This window comes from Phyllostomus discolor, chromosome 4 (genome assembly GCF_004126475.2).
Source record: "Phyllostomus discolor isolate MPI-MPIP mPhyDis1 chromosome 4, mPhyDis1.pri.v3, whole genome shotgun sequence".
NCBI classification, from domain to species: domain Eukaryota; kingdom Metazoa; phylum Chordata; class Mammalia; order Chiroptera; family Phyllostomidae; genus Phyllostomus; species Phyllostomus discolor.
Window position 1 is genome coordinate 194,391,982 of NC_040906.2, and position 19,269 is coordinate 194,411,250.

Sequence of the window (19,269 nt, forward strand, 5' to 3'; positions counted from 1 at the left end):
ATGACGCCTTCCACCAATTCTTTCCCATAATGACACTGTCTCCTCTCATGTCCATGGGCCCACAGGGCCTCCTCAACACCAAAACGCATCTCCCGGCCGATCCTTCCAGCGCGCCCCTCCCCTCCGACCTGCCGCTGAAACTCTGTGCCGCTCAGACTCATCTGCCGTCTCTGGGTCTGAGTCTGTTCCTGTGAAAAATAAAGGAATAAACTAGATGACAAATAAGAAAAGACAGTTTGCTGTTTTGAATTGCAAACAAAATTAATACTTTTAAAAAAAATTCTACGCACAAAGGTCATTTCAATTCTTTTATTGAGGAAAACTTACAGGTGACTCTGAAATAGACCAGACAATCCGATCACTGAAGACAAGGGAAGTTATTCCCAAACATTCTTTATTAGCCCTGAAACGATTTTGCCCATCAGAGGAAAAACAAAATTTTCATTCAAAAAGGATTTTCCCTTAGTGAAAATTACATAACTGGGCTTCATAGACATTAAGGAAATTCACACACAAATATACAATTAGTTAGAAATATTTCATTTTTCAAATTAAATTTTACACAACACATTACGGCTATAAAGGGGTGGCTTTAATACAACAGTTACCTCCGGTTCTTTTTATCAAGGGAGCTGGACTTCATATCAGTCCATCTTGGCTTACAAATCTAACTTTGTAGAACTGCAGGAGAAATGAGCCTTGTCTAGCCTTCCCTGCCGAGTCAAATGCCATCTCCCCCGAGGCCCGCAGTCATAAGGCACCTTTCCCTCCTCTGAACGCCAGCGGGTCTCGCCTTGCATCCTTCTTATTCCCATCCTTCCTAAAGGGTGGGATCTGTCCCAGACTCCCTCATAGCTATCAGTAAATATTTATGAAATATTTATTTCATAATAAGGATTGCATAATAAGCAAATAAGGATTGCAGTTTAATAAGAACAGCATGGGCTTTGACTCAGACAAACCTAGATGCGTAACTCATTTCCTCTACTTAGTCACCATGTTATCCTACCCAGTTGCTTTCACCTCTCTGGGCCTTAGTTGCCTCGTCTATACAATGGAGATAACAAGGCCTCTCTCTCTCACAGAGGGTACTGCGAAGATTAAAAGGAGTAAGATGGTAAAGCACCTAGCCCGTAAGAGGCACCCAGTAAAAGTCACTTCCCCCTCCCCTACCTAGCATGGCACCCACAGGTCAATCCTACGTGGCACTAAATGGAACACGGGGCTGTTCCTGGACTATGAGCTTTCGAAGGCAAAGTCTCATTCGTCTCTGAGTTTCCAGCAGGACCTAGGGAGAGGCAGTGGGCTGCACATTCTGGAGGCACAGCGTGAGTGCTGTGTATTGTTACTGCACTACACTGAGTTTGGACCAGGATGGCTGCCCAGCTGTGGAGCAACGACCTATGGATCTGGGCTCTGGGCGCGCCATCGGTAATACAGGGTGAGGCGCAATAGATTTACAGTTGTTCGTATGGAAAATAATACAATAATTCATAAATAGTAAAACAAGAATAAGCTTGTTCCACGTGCTCACACCATAAACCGACTTTCGCCCCACCTGTGTAGCTCCTCTTGTGAGCTATGGCTCAGGCCACTTTGGCCTTGAGACAGCCCACCAGGTTTTCAAGCAGGTCGTACAAAATACAAGTACTCTCCTAAATTCTTTGGCAGCTGATCAGAATGCTGTTCCATTTCTCATGGTAACAACCGCTGCAGAAACAGCAACCTTACTCTGCGATAGGGAAACCGAATTCACTAGAGTTCGCTGGCAGAACAAGCTGCGTTGAAGAAGCAGTGAATCCAAAAAACCTCCACCTCATCCTTGAGCAGCAAGGAACCCTTAAGCAAGCTATCTGTGTTCGCTGAACCTCCATTCAAACAAATAGAGAGGCGGTAACTCTACTTTGGATGTTACATGGGGTCGTGGGTGGGGGGGCTCAGGAAGGTGATGCCTTGGAACAGACTTTGAATCAGGATGCAAAATCGACGTCTAGAAAGCCACCGATTTTGGTCACATTGAGGTCTTAATTTGTCATAGCCCAGGCTTCTACCCATATGTCCTTCTTTGGCAATTGACCAGCTCTCGTTTTATTATTTCAGTGGAAAATTTGTGTGTGCGTGTGTTTGTGTGTGTGGGTGGGTGGGTGCGGGTCTGTGTGCATGCACACATACAAGTGATGAAATCTACATGACGCCCTATCTTTTTTCCTACGCACCTCTCGACAAGGCAGCAAGAAATTGCAGCAGTGAATTCGCAACACAAGGAATACGGCATCTGGAAAGCCAGGGGCGGGTCTGCTTGCCAGCGGCCAGGCCTGCATGCATTCCCTCTCTGTCTGATGCTACAACTACAGTGCATGGCCCAACTGCCTGTGGCTGTTTCTCCTGTGTCGGTCACAGCTTCCTTTGTAAAATACTTCAAAGACGAGACAGCTCAACCAAAGCATAGGAGAAAGTCGGCCCCAGACTAAAAGAGGCGGGTTGGGGGAAAAGCCAGCAGCCAGTCTCTTCAAGTGGAATCTCTGTTTCTAGGCTCTTGAACTCCCATCGCTCCGTGCTTCCACAGGAAATTGGGAGAGAGGGGAGGCAGACGGGCCACCTACACACTGCAAATGGAAGAATGCACCTTTCCAAATTTCTGAAAGAAGTCCTCTTGTGCCCGGGCCAAGGCGTCCTCATCAATGTACACGGCCGGCCTTTTGGCCATGACGAAGTACTGCACCTTCCTCAGCTTCCAGCCCATCACGTAGTGGAGCCAGCCGCACACGGCCGCCGTGGACCTGCCGACCCCCGCGTTGCAGTGGACGTACACGGTGTGTCCATTCTCGAGCAGCGCGTGCAGGAGGCAGACCGCCTGGGGCAGCATCTGTACCCGGCCTGGGACAGAGAAAGCACAGCACAGTCACATGAGTAGTGGAACCCCGATATCGCCACTAATTACCATCACTCCAGCACCCTGGGGAGTCACAGCGCCGAGTCGAGCAAGGCAGGGATGATATGACCGGTTCCAGTCCCCTGTCTCGAAGGGAGAGGCGAGACGATACCAACTCCTGCTAATGACAGAGTGGGAAGGGCCCTCAGAGGCAATGGGTCCGCTCTGAACTGCCGCTGATTTGGCTGCTCCTGTGAGGGACTTCTGTGCCCAGTTTCCCTTCAAAGAAAAGTTCGCTGTAGCCTGTCGTCAGATGATCCGTGCATACAGATTAGACAGAGGTTTAGAGGATTTCACAGGGAGCCCAACGGGTCCTGTCAGCTCCGTTTCCTGTCATCCAAAAGGACCTTCTAGGTAAATGTACAACAGAATTAGTGGGTCTTGATGAAAGAAGTCAGTCTCATCCATTCAACGCATGATGCCAGTTCTCCTTTGTCTAATGGAATGACTAACTTGTTAATTGATACACTGTTCATTTATTCCCTCATGAGGCAGTGGGTATTACAACTGATTCAGTTTCTCCTTTACTGGGCAGTCATGATTATAGTTATTGCAGCTTCATGATTAGTTTTTCAATTATGAGATGATTCAAGTATCCCCTTGTCACACAGAGAGAGGATACGCAGGCTCTGCTGAGGCCTGTTGTAAGAGACCCCGGTGTAAGAGATCCCCCCTAAAATCATCAAACTCCTGGATGCCTGCAGTTTCTGCTGCCTGTAGGTTCTCAGTCAAAGATGTTTAGTGGATTTGGGGGAGGGTTGGAGAACGGTCTGTGTAAATTACTTCAAAAAGGGATGAAACAGGGAAGCCACACAGAGTCCTGGACTAAAACCCTGTGCCTGTGATTTGACAATCTCGAGCCACTCCCTGTCCTCAACCACACAGATACAACGTGTAGTACCCCCAGCTGAGGCCCGTGGCCTTCGCGCTGCCGGCCCACTGGAGGACTGGAGAGTCCCTCCCTCGGATGATTTCACTGGGCCCAGAATCCTCCCAGGAGAACCACTCAGGCAAGTTTAGGCTTCCCTCTTCAGCTGTCCTCTTTCACGATGCAAGGGCCCCAAAGGGGCCAACATCACACACTGTGACCCGGAGTCAGCACCTGAGGACAGGAGTCACCACGGACCTGCTTGTGGCGGGAGCACCCTCTCAGTTCCCACTCCATCCTGCAGTACAAAGTCTACATGGAACCAGGACAATATTCTAATTTTGCTGCTGGTGCTCTGCTGATTGCTGTTACGACAGGGTCTCAAGAGCAGTGTAGAGACGTCTGTAACTGGGACTCCTTTAGGCAGGGCCCACTTCACAGTCCCTGGGGCCCCAGCTCTCTTAGTGCAGCCTGTCTGGCCCCCAAGGGCATCTGAATTGGAGACACATGAGCTGTAACTCGTTGGGTAATTTCTCCGAGTCCACACTGAGCCACAACTCTGACCGGCTGACACCTCTGTGCTTGGTTGGGAGGTGCTCCCAGGTTAGATCTGGGTGGGCCTGCCATACGGTCAGTCATTTCTGGCAGTCTCCCCGAGGCAGGCAGATGTCACTGGAGATGTAAGGAGGTGAGAACACTGTACATGCCAGAGAGATGTCTCACTGTGAGCCTCAGGAGAGGACGGTGTAGTTGATCCACTGTTTGAACTGGGTGACAAGGGGAAGCAGACATACCTCCAAGGTATGTCTGTGCAGCCTGCTGATAGGGTGAGGCTGGCTCAAGTTCAGGGCTTCTGTTGCACTGAAGGGGTGTTAGAGGTTTACCCCAAGCAATAGTGCAGGGAAAGGAACTCCCAGTGATGGGTCCAGGAGGCCTGGGTTCTCCCTGCCCCTCCCTAATGCACCACTTGACAAGGTCCCCATTTACAGCAACCTCTCAGCTACCATGCACACCGCCAGGAAATAGACATATGTTTAATGTGGGTTTTTATTAAAGGCCAAATATAGAAAGAGAGCATAGTGACTGCTAGCAGGAGGAGCTGCTGAAGCCGGATTCCCAGCCCCTGGTGCTCGGCCCCTGCACCATCAGGGTGGCTGGCCTGCCCGAGCCAGGGATGGCATGGACCTGTCAGGTCCCTGCCCGACAGTCTCTCTGGCTGGAGGTCCCCCGAGGAAGCGTCTGTGCCAAACAGCCAAACGATGCGATCTCGCCCCTTTTCCTTCGTATCTATGGAAGATTCTCCCAGATGCACACAAAGAGTCTAGAAGGTAAAACTGTTGACAATGGATATGTGTTACTTTGAGGTTCTATGATCTGAGACACGTGACCCTGGAGGTTGAAAGTCAGCGACTGCATGGGAGCTCCGTAAGGCTCCCAGTTTTAACACGGGTCTCACACACCAGTGGCCTTCTCCCCAAATCACTCAGCCATCCCACTTAAGCACTGTCAAGCAAATACTCAGATGGAATAAAGAAGAATTTGTTAGTAAATTCTTCTTAGTAAAGAAGAATTTAGTAAATTCTTAGTAAAAAAGAGCACCAGACAAGTAGTAGGTCCAGGATGCCCACCCATCTCGGCCTGGCCTCCCCCGGAGACCTCATTCATCGTGACCTCCAGGGACGGCACATCACCTGCTCGGATGACAGCTCCTTCTGCCTTTCACCAGCCACGTGCTGCTGTAAGCAGTGAGCACGCAGGAGCTCCTCTACGACCACCTCCTGCCAACAAGGAGCTCGGTTCTATTATTATCCCCCAGTATGCCTGAGGAAACTGAGGCTCAGAGGTTTTCCCAAGGTTATTATTCCCTCATGACCGCTCAAACCCAGCCAGCCAGATGCCACGGCCTCCGGTCTTAACCTCTGTGCTGCTGTCCTTCCCTCGCCTGCCTGATGAGTGGTGCTGGCCGGCCCCCCTGCCATCAACCTGATCTCTCCATCAGCCCCTGCTCCCTACGTGCCTGGTCATCTGCTGCTTTCAGCCCTGTGGGAGGGCCACATCCGGCCTGGGGCTACACGCCTCTGCCCCTGGCCTAGAGGGCCATGTATGCCCACCGAGCCCGCGTCCCTCTGCTTCCAGACCGCTCCGGAGAGCCTTGGCTGATCACATGTAACCCACCGAGGGATAGAAGGGTCCCCAGGGTATCCTCAGGGCTCGCACAGGAAAGCCAGCGTCTACCAGAGCCCCTGGTATTTGTTTTGTGCATTTTGGCTCCACATAGAATTTAATTTGGTAAAGAGTCTTTATGCTTAAAAACAATTATCCCGAAACGCAAGAGAGAAATGCATATTTTTAACGTATAACAGTCCAAATTTTAAATGTTGGCAACTAAGTTGAAAATCTGAAACCCTGTGCCGGCCAACAAAACACTCCACTGACTGTGATTCTTCCTTTGGAACTCACAGCAGGCCCTGGCCCTCAACAGATGCCCAAAGGCGTGAATTGAAACAATAGAAAATGAAGCCCAATAATGCCAATTTGCCCTGGGACACGACTAGACCCCTCCGATCTAACTTCCGGCCCCGCCTCCTCTAGGCTCCTCCAGCTCCGTGGTGACTGAGCGCCTCCTGGAAGCACGCGATGAACACGCAAAGGTGGCGAGAAGGGGCGTGAGGGGGAGCTGGGGCGGCCTGAGACAGGAGGGCCTGACACAAGTGGGGGGCCCTGAAGACACCCACGGTTTAGCTGGGGCTGGCCCCGAATGAAATCATTCCTGGCACAACGTTCAGCCTTTCCAGCACACACACACATATGCACACACATGTCTTTCCTTTCTTAATCCAGGGGCAGATCTTTGCCAAATATATTATTATTCTATCTCAGTATATCTTCTTCTTCACCTTTGCATTATAATGTAGATAAGGTTCCTATTAGCTATGACATCCTTTGGTAGAAACCTAAGGACTTGGGACTAATAACACAGTCCCAACTTTGTGATTTTCAAAGCACATTCACATCCATCATCTTTTTCCGCTGTTATAATCCTGAAAGGCAGAGATTATTATCCCCATTTTCCAAGTGCAGGAACTAGTCGGCCCAGTATCACACAGCCACACGGCAGTGACAAGGCTCACGCCTCCGTGCTGTGGCTCCGAGGTCAGTGTGCTTGCCTCACGGCAGAGCTGGATCCGGGGTGCTGAGTCAGAGAAAAGAACTCGGGCAGAGAAAACAAAGGGGGTGGCTGGGGACGGGGCGGCCCACCAGCTCCTCTGTCATCCCAGCACTGCCCTGATGGCACCAGAGCTCCATGAGGGTCCTTCCCACGTTCAGGACAACCAAATCTTGGTGAGCACATTGGTTTTTCTCAGGTGAATGTGATTTGGGAAGCTTTTCTTTCTTAGGTGAAAGACACAAACCAAAATATTTTTAAAAAAGGAAAAAAGAAAAACCTAACTAAGCCCTTAGCCTATGACAAAATGTACAAACTGATGATCAATGGCCCCAGGATCGAAACAGGTACGTGACAGCCCGTGGGGACCGTGGCTCCTCACCAGCTGTCTTCTTTCTCAGACATTCGCTGACAGCATTGTGCGGCTCAAAACTCTTGCAGATGGACTCTTCTCTAGCGTTCTAAAAATATCCGGCAGAATTAATCTATATGTTTACTGTGCTGATATTGTGAGCCGCAGGGATGGATGTGCTGGTCAAAAATTCCTCGGGGACTCCAGAATGGCCATTAACCCTTTGCCGAGCCCGCTGCGTGCAGGCTGAGCTAGAGAGACCCTCCGTGTACAGCTGGGGTTTGGTCTTTGCCAGTGGGAGCTTTCATTCTGCTGTCATTTCATGCAGTCGGGGGGGGGGGGGGGAAGGGGGCGGGGCTCCACTGTCGTGACCAGGACCCCCGTTATCAAGGAACGATCTTATTTGTCTCTGTTTTCCCAGCAGCGCCCATGTCAGAGCACAATTCTCTCTTCACAAAGACAGGACCCCTCTCCGCAAAAGGCTTTGACACGACTCCAGGGGGTGTTGGGAATGAGCAGGCAAATTCCCGGTTCGCCAGCACGGGCTGGAGTGGGACACATGCCAAGTGTGTCTCGGCGTCGCTGAGCCTCGTCTCACACCGTATCCCGAAGGGGCAACAGGGCTAATAACCCAGAATCGAGGAAGCAGAAATCCAGGCACCCTCTGGAAGCTACAGGCACTCTCCCTAACCAGTTCCTCTGTTTTGAAACCAGAGAAACTAGCTGGACAGGACAAATATGACCTAGATTCGACCAATGCTGTCCTGTGCCAATGAAGTTTTCTTTTTTTTTTTCCTCCCTTGGAAAACAGACAAAGCCTGTGTGGCTAAATCAAGCTCCTCTGGATCAGCGTTACCAAGGGAAGTACCCAAACTGCCCTTAAGGAACACAAGTGATACCTCATCCCCAGCAACAGTGCAGCTCCCACACAGACCCACCAAGGGGTCCAGCCCGGCCAGGAGGACCACCTGAGTTCATGAAGAGCCCATGTGGCCCAGGTCCAGGCACCTGTGCTTTCCCGGGCCTTCTGTCCCGCCCAATGCCTTGATTATATTGACTCCAGGGAGACCCAGCTACCTCCCTGGCAACTCACGACTTTGCCTAATTCCAGCAAGAGATGAAAATGACAGGTTGGGAGTGCAGCGGTCTGTAGAATGCACATGAGGAGTTCACGGGAACATGTGTCTTGGAGCTACGTTCTGAGTCAGCCCGTCTGCCGTGAAATCCAGGCGGGGTCTCTCTGGTTTACCCTGGCCAGGTTACTGAATTTTCTGTGCCTCAGCCTCCTCCGCGGCAAAACGGAGATGACAGCACCTGTCCAGACGCCTGTTGTGAGGATTAAGTAAGTTAATGCGTGCAACTGCTTAGAGCAGTGTCTGATAGATACATAATGTACTTTTGGGGGAAGAGGGGTGATGATAGAAACGTTTCCTCCCTAGGCATCACAGTCTTTCTTCTTGTCCCCAAAACAGTGTTGACCAAACTCCCTTAGGCTGTGCCATTTTCATAGCTCTCTGCTGCCCCCTGCTGACAACTAGTTCATATTACCAGTGTAACTTGGTTTTCTTGGCTCTAAACAGCTCCATTCCTTTTCTACAAGAACCCTCTTCTCCGATACAACCAGGCTGAAATATAGACCGTTCCTCTAACATCCCGTGCCTCTGAGCCTTGGCCTCTGCTTTGTTACACCTGGCAACGACCTGTCATGCCCACCTCAAATGCAAAGACATTCGTGCCGCTTGTCTGTTCTCCATACAAAGTGGTCCTCTCCGGCTGTAACTCTCCCAGAGCACGGATGCATCCTCCCCTCACGCTCTTTTCTGTACTGTAGGTAGTTCAGAACCTGTCCGTTTCCCCCTACCATTAGATCAAAACTATGGCCCATTTGTCTGTTTCCCGGGCAGCACCCCAGTCACACCCTAATTCTCCCCTCACGACGACAGGCTCAGCTGGTACATGGGCAATGAATGCAGCCGCACTGTCACCGCCCTTCCCTGCACTGCATTCTCCGCCTCACTGCCTCTCACTTGAATGTGGCACTACCCTCCTGACTGCATCCCCGGACCCACTCCGGGCCCACCCCAATTCATCCTCTGTCTAGAGGAGAAGAAAAGGGTTATTTTGGCATCTCTCAGCCCCCAGCTCTTCCCGCTGCGTCTCGTCACTTTAGGGTAAAGTCTGATGTCCTTATTGTGCCCGAGTCCCTGCTGCAGGACTCACTTCCCGATCCTCTGATCCGCAGCCACCAGGCCTGTTCTCAGTGCCTACGAGCCTCTGTGCTCTCCTGCCATAGGGATTCCTCGAAAGCTGCTCCCTCTGCCTGCACGCCTCACCACCGGCCCCACCTGGCTCTTCAGATCGTAGTCCAAACACCGCTTCCCCGGAACACATTCCCTGACCCCCTCCTGGATCTGTGGTCTGTGCACGCTCTCCCACTGATATCTATGCAACTTTCTCATGAAACCCTGCCCAGTGGGTAACTTCTATTTGTGGTCGTTTAATGTTTGTCGTGCCTATGGGACGATAAGCTCCGTGAGAATAGGAGTTGGCCTGCCTCTCTTCTCCACTGTGTTCCTGGCCACCAGCATAACGCCACATACACAGTAGGTGCACAATAAATACATGTTTCGTGAATCAATAAATCAAAGGACTCATGCTAAACAGAAACTTAGCTCAGTTGTCAAAAGGCATGTATTAGACCTAAACCCTTTTTTTAAAGTCCATTTCTATCACTCATGTTTAGGTCAATCAATTATAGACAGAAAAGCAGGCAGGCAGGAAGGCAGGTGAGGGCCCCTCTGAAACACCTCTCACAGGGAGCCAGAGGGAGTCTGGTGCTCACCTGTGGTGCTCATGTCCGGCGTGGGCATCCAGATGTAGGCCAAGCCTTCCTCCTTGTACAGCTTCATCATAGTGTCTGGAGACATGGGCTCCGGGTAGCGGTTACAGCCCGAGGAGTTCTGTACAATGTCCCACTCGGTCTGGAAGTTCATTACAGCGGTGACACCCAGCTCGTGCTTCAGCTTGATGGTCACGTGTTCCACTTGCCGAGGGCAGCTACCCAGCCAGAGGTTTGGTAGAATTCTAACGAGAACATATGGATTCAACTGTTACTAATGCCGTTATGACTTGAGATTGGAGGAGCTGCATAAAACCTAGTACTAAAATGCAAATAGGCTTTAAGTCTGGCAAAGGAACAGATATAAGAATATGAGAACCACTGCTGTGATTGAAAGAAATAAATACCGGTAATGTAGTTTTGGGGGAAACAAATAATTCGATTAGCTAGAATGCCAGAAAACAGGCATTAGCAAACCAAATCTAGTAATATACAGGGTCCAGCAGAAGTAAGGCCTGTTTGAGCGTGGTTGGTAGGGTAACAATATGGATGTAATAATTTATAGTTTTAATTTGAACGTTTCACCCACAATGTCACATACTGTGTTTGAGTGTGACACTAGTATGTTATAGAATTACATGCTTATGATTTTGTAATGAAAAAGGGGCATTATTTGTGCTGGACCCTCTATAAAAATAAGTCCACCGAATTTACTTACTCCTTGAATATGTACATGGTTCAACATCAGGAAACCCATCAATGTATTTCAAATACCAACGAATGAATGAAAGCCCAACTCCTATAATTAGACTAACAAATTCTGGAAACCACTGGCTAAAATTCAGCAATCATGCTTATTTAAAACTCTATATAAAATTTCAAATAGTATGAGACCATTTAAACATGCTGAATACCAGAAATAAACAACAATCTTCTTTTAAATAAAATCAAAGATTACTCCCATTAGTACCCAATATTGTTCTATATGTTTCATCTAATGCTACAAGGTAAGTAGAAGGAGTTAAAACTACCTTTAAAAAAGGGAAAACATTATCGTTAGTTTTTGAAGTATGGTTATCTAAATATCCTAATTCAGGGGGCAAATCTGGAGAACCAGTCCCTAAGAGATTCAAAAACTATGCAAAGTATTAAAAGTATTGACATTAAGATATCTGGATGAGGGAAAATATAGAAAAATCAAGCAGCTTTGGCTCTGTAGTAGCAATAGTCAGATAGAAATGAAGCAGGGTAGGGGGAGGTGGAGGGAATCTCACTCAAAAATAATAAACAATTAAAGAATATCCAGGAATACACTTAACCAGGAAGCACTACAAAATTCTATTGGAGGACATTAAACACACAATAACCAATAAATAGAAGGATACGTGTGACATTGTGATTTATAATACCAAGTATATATTTGGTCTTCTTCCCCTAAACACACAACACCTAAAACTCTAGAAATTTCCCTTTCCCAAGTGTTGAATTACAAAGGTATCTTTTGTTATATTAATGAGGTGACTTTTGGAGAGCACCTAAGGATGGGGGTTGATTGCCAGGAGACCCAACCACGTGATTAGGGGGTTGGAACTTTCAGTCCCGCCCCCTGACCTCCAGGAGGGGAGCAGGAATGAAGGTTGAATCAATCACCAGAGGCTAATGATTTAACCACTCCTGCCTGTGTAGCAAAGCCTCCATAGGAGCCTACAAGGAGGGCCTTCCGAGAGCCTGCGGGTTGGGGAACACATGAGACTGGGACGAGTGGCTGCCTGGGAAGGGCGTGGAAGCCCTGTGCCCTTTCCCCATACCTTGTCCCATGCGTCTCTTCTATCTCGTTGCTCCTGAGTTATAACATATCCTTTTATAATGAACTGGTGAGCTGCTAAGTAAATTGTTTCTCTGAGTTCGGAGAGCCACTCCGGAAAATGAATAGAACTCAAGGAAGGAGGGGGTCTTGGGAACCTCCAACCTGTAGCCAGTCAACCAGAAGCACCAGGGACAACCTGGGCCTGTGACTGGCATCTGAAGCTGAGCAGGAGGGAGGGGCGGTCTCATGGGGCCAAACCCCTGCCCTGTGGAACCTGCTGCTGTCTCCAGGTGGACAGTGCCAGACCTGAGTTGAACTGTGGGACACGAAGGGGTATCTGGAGAACTGCCTGGATGTATGAGGAAGCCCTTACCCCCCACCCATTGGACCTGGGTCCCAGAACCCAAAAGATATGCCAGCTCTTTATCTGGAAGACTTAAAATTATAAAATGCACGTATCGTAAAAATGTAAATATTTTCTAAAATATTACATAAATTTAATGTGCATTATTATAACCTATTGTATATGGGGCATATTGTCTTGTTCACTGAGTATTTTACATGTAGACATTCTCCCCAGACCTACAGGGTAAACTCTCTGTTCCAAGCTACTTGAATCATGTCACCCACAACTTACCAGGTTCATTACAGGACACGCAGACAATAGCTACCAGATGATGATGGGTGACAGCACTGATGCTCAGCAGTGTTCCCAGTATCTCCCTCCAAGCATGGAGGACTGACCTTCCTCCCCACCTTGATGTGAGACATGGCCATGTGACTTGCTTTTGTCAATAAAAGGGGAGCTGAAGTGACATGTGTCATACTGCCATAGGGACATATTTAAGGCCTTATACATGCTTCTCCACTGTCTGTCTTTCCCTGCGGCAATGACCATGAAAGCACATGTGGATGCTGAGCTGCTAGCCGACTAAAGGAACCTGAATGTTAAGCTCCCTCAGGCAGGACAGCTGCCCTGGAGACCTCACGCTTGATCTGCGGAGCCGACTTTGGCATTGTTTGTTACCACCGAGTAGCCTGACTTGTTCTGACTGATACAAACTCTAAATCATTCATTGTTTGAAGCTTATAAAATATGCAGGAAAGAAACTGAGCAGAGGGAGTCCACTTTTATTTAACTGCTTTCATTTTAAGTTTAATCATTCTCAACTGGGAACAGTTTGGCTTCCTAGAGGATATTTGGCAATGACTGTGGAGCTGGTTTTGATTGTCACACTGGATGGAGCTACTGGCCTCTGTTAGGCTGAGACCAGGGCTGCTGGTGAGCCTTCTACAATGTACAGGACAGGCTCCCACAACAGAGAATTATCCAGTCCAACATGTCAATAATGCCAAGGTTAGGAAGCTGTGCTTTAGGACAATAAAAGTGAAATCGAACTTCTTACTACGTGTAGCAAGAAAAGGAGCATGGAGCAGGAGTAAGCCCAACATGTCTGACATGGTCTGTGGTTCATTGGTTATGTGATTCTGAATATAGTATATGATCACATGTCATTTTAAAATACGAGTGTATGTATGTAAAAATGAGGAATCTAGAGAGTAAATGAAGCCATAATATTAGAGAGCTGACAAGCACAATAACATTTTTAGTGTGGCAAAATAGAAGGGGCACTAACCACAAGCCAGAAGAACGGGTTCAAATGGAAATTCTAACGCAGTGTTTTTAGAATCACTCAGTAATAACTGTCTGACATTAGGCCAGTTTATCATCTCTGAGCTTTTGGTTGGCTCATCTTTAAAACAGGTATAAAATAAAATAGACTTGTTGACAGTATCTTTGTAAGGAGTAAAAGAAAGTAAATAAGTTATCTGAATAGGACATTAGTGAGTGCACAATAAACATACATGGACTTTATGTCTAGTTATTGTAATGGACTTACTGTAATAATTTATTTTGTATAGTAATGGCCATTCCAATAATTTTGCATTGCTCAGTGTATCCTTTATTTAAATGTTGCAGAGAATAGAATATTCTATTCTATAGGATGAATAAAATATTCATCCTATATTTTACATAAAATCCAGCTTGTTGTTAACGTAACAAGCAAACTGACTGAACCTCAAATGTGGGCGTTGTCATTCCATCCTCAATGAATATCTTACTAGGTCAAGCATTGTCTTTCTAACGCTTGCATCCTCTTTACCCTCCAGGAGAAAATAAACCAATTTTTCATTGTTGCTTGGGTTCTCAATTTAATGGGTTGTTAGGAAACTCCTTGTGGATTATTGTGGGAAAATAAAGGAAACAGAATTTAAAATAACGAGGGAAGTGTGAAACCTAGGGAAGACTTAGTGGTACTACAAAGAGGGATGAAGGATCCAAAGGCTTTTTCACTTCAAATCCTGACCCTAAAAATTTCTCAGCTATCCCATTGGGCCCAGTGGATTGAGAGAAAGACCATTACCAGGGCCACTTTTCGGGTGCCCTAGAGCTGCACTTGACTAGGACATTGCTATCTGACAGAAACTTCATTCCCCCTGGGTCATTGCCTCTTCCCTCTGGCTGTTAACTGAGAATAGAAACCTACCTCTAACTATATGTTCCATCCTCCCTTAAAAAGTCCTCCTCCAAACACCCACTGGATGCCTAGTAACTAAGAGCGCTGGGCTGCCATACTTATGCTTCGGGGTTTAATTCAGCATATTAAAGCACACTCAGCTGGAAGAGGGATATGGACCCCTGAGGCGCACAACCAAGAACTGTAGCCTCTGGAATAACAATGGATTGTTGTTGGCAAAATCTTGAGGTGGACTGGTAAAATATTAAAACCAATATTCATGACAGGCAAGCTGAATTCCAAATGTTATCCAGAGTCCATTTGAATATTGTATCCTTCGGTGAGTAGCACTGAGTATTTAGCTAGTAAATAAATGCCAAAATAAAATGGCCAGCATGCAAGATTTGCCATAAAGACCAAAGAATAATTCACAGAGATATGCAAAGGGAAAAGTGGGGCATCTGAGCCTACAAGATAAGAAATCGGAATCTCAAACCAGAGTTAGTATATAACCACATTGTGTTGCTTAAAAAAAGAGGTATTATTCTATCATCTCAGTCATCCATGATCTTCAAATGTATTTAAACTCACTGGGAACTTGGGAAATTAAGAAAAAGCCAAAGATGAACGGAACCAAACTTGGTGCCTTAACATATATATTTCCCACATCTATTTTCTAATAGAAGTAAACCCTTGAAATACACACCCATATGCTCTCACACACATATAAACACCAGTTTCTGTATCATACTATTTCCAGCTTTTTGGTAACATAAAATCTTCCATAATCTTCCTAAGAACATTAATTCTTCCTCTAGAAATGCCAGAAGTCAGAGTCCATATTTAAGAAATGAGTATAAAACAATTCCTGATTTTTAAAGGAAGTTGTTCTGAACCTAGGAGATAGATAACTGAAGATAAGTTCTGAAAATGAGCACTATATTGAAAGATAGAGAATTAAAGTTATAAAATAAGTTTACTAGCCTTTGCTGGTGTAGCTCAGTGGATTGAGCATAGGCTAGGAACCAAAGGGTCACCAGTTCGATTCCCAGTCAGGGCACATGCCTGGGTTGCAGGCCAGGTCCCCAGAGGGGGCCAGGTGAGAGGCAACCACACAGTGATGTTTCTCTCCCTCTCTTTTTCCCTCCCTTCCCTTCTGTCTAAAAATAAATAAATAAAATCTTTAAAAATAAATAAATAAATAAATTTACCGAACCATTATATGGAACATAAAGACAAAACACTGGGCTTGTTAGAAACACACAAATCAATGTATTCTGCTTAATCAGACAGTTAAAGTGGCCTTTACACTCATGTATTTCAGTTTGTTGTCTCTCACAGCAGGTGATATATTTCTAGTTATAGAATGCACTAGAAGTAACAAGATGCATGATTTACTTTCCAAATAGTAATTAAACTCCTGCTTAACCATTCAAAAGAGAATAACTTGACATCATCAAAAATCAATTTTTACTCATTCCATCTTAGTTTAAATCTGCTTTTCGAGTTCATGATACTTTAAACAATTTTACAAATCAGATTTTTTAAAGGTGAAAAAGAAACTTGCTGAAATGTGGGATTTAGGGAATAAAAGTCTTCTGTAAAGATTTAATGTAAGTCACCCTGGCTGGTGTAGCTCAGTGGATTGAGTGCCAGCCTGCAAATCAGAGATCCGCTAGTTCGATTCCCAGTCAGGGCACATGCCTGGGTTTCAGGCCAGGTCCCCAGTGGGGGGCATGCAGGAGGCAACCACACATTGATGTTTTTCTTGCTTTCTTTCTCCCTCCTTTCCCCTCTGTCTATAAGTAAATAAAATCTTAAAAAAAAGTTTTTTAAAAGATTTAACGCAAGACATACAAAACATCTAAGATATCATAATGGAATAAAATATATAGCTTATATTGTCAATTACATTGTAAATCTTCCAGAGAATTATTTTTATAAATAACCCACTATCGATGTTGAGTTACATCAGAGCTTTCTGGCAACTTCACTACAGATTATTTGGAAAGTCAAAGAGAAACCACTGTACCAAATGGGCACTGACACCCGGCCAACCCAGAAGACGAGCTCCCAAACCCGGCTTTGCTTCAAGTCGCATCCAGCGCTTTTATAAAAACTTCCATTTCCAGGATCTATGCCACGGATACTCATAAAATGGCCCTGGAGTGAGGTGTGAGATGCTGTGAATTATTTTCCCTTAGAAATTAACCCGATTATGTGTACTACCAGCTTAGCAGAACCCAATAAACATGTAGGAGGAACTTAGTATACAGATCTTAATACCTCTTAGTAGGAGTAAAACATATGGGAACAAGAGGACGTGGACTTGCTCAGCCCCACACACGTACATCTAGAAGTCAGTCTTTACCTTTTTCCCAAAATAGCTCCAAGAGCGCAGATGATTCCTAGACAGAGTGAGGAATGGGAATTGTCTGCTACGAAAGAGCAGTTCTGAGAACGTGTGTCCATGTGTTTCATGTGTAGTTTCTTCTTAAAAAGTCCAAATTAAGCCCTGGCTGGTGTAGCTCAGTGGATTGAGCTCGGGCTGGGAACCAAAGTGTCCCAGGTTCGATTCCCAGCCAGGGTACATGCCTGGGTTGCAGGCCATAACCCCCAGCAACCCCACATTGATGTTTCTCTCTCTCTCTCCCCCTCCCTTCCTTCCCTCTCTAAAAATAAATAAATAAAATCTTTTAAAAAAAAGTCCAAATTAAACTTACTTCTGAGTCATGGCAAATATTTAATGTAGTTATAACCATTTATAATGTACTTTTATAGAAAAAAATTAACCTGGGTTTTGACTATTGCCACTCTGATTCAATAAGATTGGATTTAGATAAAAATCTGTCCTCATAATACTACAACGTAGCCAACAACCAGGAAAAAGAAATGCATGGCTGACGTCTCTGGAACCATACCGTCTTGGACTGCAAATCAAAATCGATTTCATTCATTGGAGCGAATCTGGGTTTGTGGTTCCAGGTAATCACATCACAATAGTACACCATTTGCTCCGCCTGTCAGGCCAGGCCAGGCCAGTGGTACAATGGCCACTGAGGCATATGAATCAGAGCCAGCTTGCTACACCTCGGTTATCAGTCAAAGGGGGCCTCACTGGCAATAACGAGTACGTCAGGCAGAATATGCACCCACACTCTACGGGGAGAAAAGGAAACACACAGGGTACTGGCAGGAGGAGGGGCATGAAGAAGACAAGAGATGTCAGGAAGTGAGACCCACAGCACAAGTTCTACCAGTCAGAGAAATGGCAGAATAACCTTTTCCTGAAGATGAAAATTAGCATTATTTGTTGACCACAGGGAAACCACAGTAATGATGAACATAGTTTTTTGTTTATTTCTATGTTCATACTGTATGAACACAGATTTTTGTGTATTTCTTACCAAACCAAGAAACTACAATTACTAAACTGCAGTGCACTCTTCCTGGCAACACAAACCCAGCGCCACTTTGAAGATGGAGAAAGTGGGCTGAGCAGAGGCTCCTCATCAAACCCAGCTAAGGAGTTAGGAGTAAAAAAGAAACAGCACACTTCCTAAGATGAATAATTGTGCTACATTTGCCTTATTTAATATTTTATGGACAATTTGATGTGAAATTAAAATGTGATCTGGCTTTTAAATAATGGGCAGAGAAAAAAAGTCTATCCATCTTATAATTTAGATCTCATTAGTGAAAAAGCAAGAGAAACATTAAAAGCTACCCCCAGAAACCTCCAAGCTTCATTAGCACATATAACTCCTTCTGCGGAAAATCTGTCCTCTGGCGTTAAGTTTTAGGTAATTAATGCCAAACTTCTAACCCAAAAGGGTGCTTGTTATATGCTCTAGCTAAGGCTGAATAACTTCTCAAAGACAAATGCCAATTTAGAGAGCGATACTAATTAACTTCTTTATTAAAAACATCATTTTATTACAGTTTGTTTATGGGTCATAGACTATTGCGTATATAGAGCACACACTAATTTCTATAAATACCGTCACTTTCTTAGATTTTTATAGATGTGCTATGTAACCATGTAAAGTGACTATTTTTGACATGTTCTGTATTACAAAATGCAATATAACTAAAATAATTATAAAGGTCTGTCATGAGTTGAATTGTGTTTGCTCAAAATCTCTATGTTGATTCCTAAGCCCTAGCACCTCAGAAGGTGACCTCCTTCAGAGAGGGGGTCTCTACAGAGGTCATCAAGTGAAGGTACAGCCATTAGGGTGGCCTCCAACCCAATACGACTTCGTCCGTGTCAGAAGGGGCAATCTGGGTGCAGGCGTGTAGGGAAGGAAGACGATGTGAAGAGGAAGGAAGACACCGACCATCTACAAAGCAAGAGAGAGGCCGGGGGCGGACCCTTCCCTCGCAGCCCTCAGAGTGAATCACCCCGACAGATAAATGGGTCTCCAACTTGAGCCTCTGGAACTATGACCCATCCCTTTCTGTTGTTTAGGCCACCTGGTCTGTGACACTTTGTCATGGCGATCCCAGGAGATGAATGCAAGGTCTAAACATTCAGATTTAAAATATATGCATCCAATCATCTAGACTCTTCAAATATCCACACAATCAGGTGTACTTAAAGGAGAGCATTTTAAAAGATTTTCACCTTTCATGCTGGTGTTTGGAATCCCACAAACAGGACTCACATTGGACTGTGGTGCCTAAATTGCTCTCTTACACTCAGTACTACCCCCCTCCTTCCTTCTCGCGTGTCCCTCAGTCCCTCACCTGAGCACCCCCTACGCTGTGGAGGAGACCATTGGGT

The 19,269-nt window shown here is 46.0% G+C and overlaps 1 protein-coding gene across 3 annotated transcripts in view; it reads right to left on the reverse strand.

The window, feature by feature from the left end:
• Nucleotides 1-295: 295 nt before the first annotated feature.
• Nucleotides 296-19,269, reverse strand: part of EPM2A (EPM2A glucan phosphatase, laforin) — an 83,144-nt gene continuing 64,170 nt past the window's right edge. For 2 of the 3 annotated variants that reach the window (XM_028510720.2, XM_036024849.1), the window contains exons 3-4: nucleotides 10,161-10,402; nucleotides 296-2,877 (exon numbers count right to left, since the gene is read on the reverse strand). In XM_028510720.2, the coding sequence (XP_028366521.1) occupies nucleotides 2,600-2,877; nucleotides 10,161-10,402 (520 nt within the window). In that variant the 3' untranslated portion in view covers nucleotides 296-2,599. The remainder of the gene's footprint in view (nucleotides 2,878-10,160; nucleotides 10,403-19,269) is intronic. The other variant, XM_028510721.2, reaches the window with a different exon arrangement.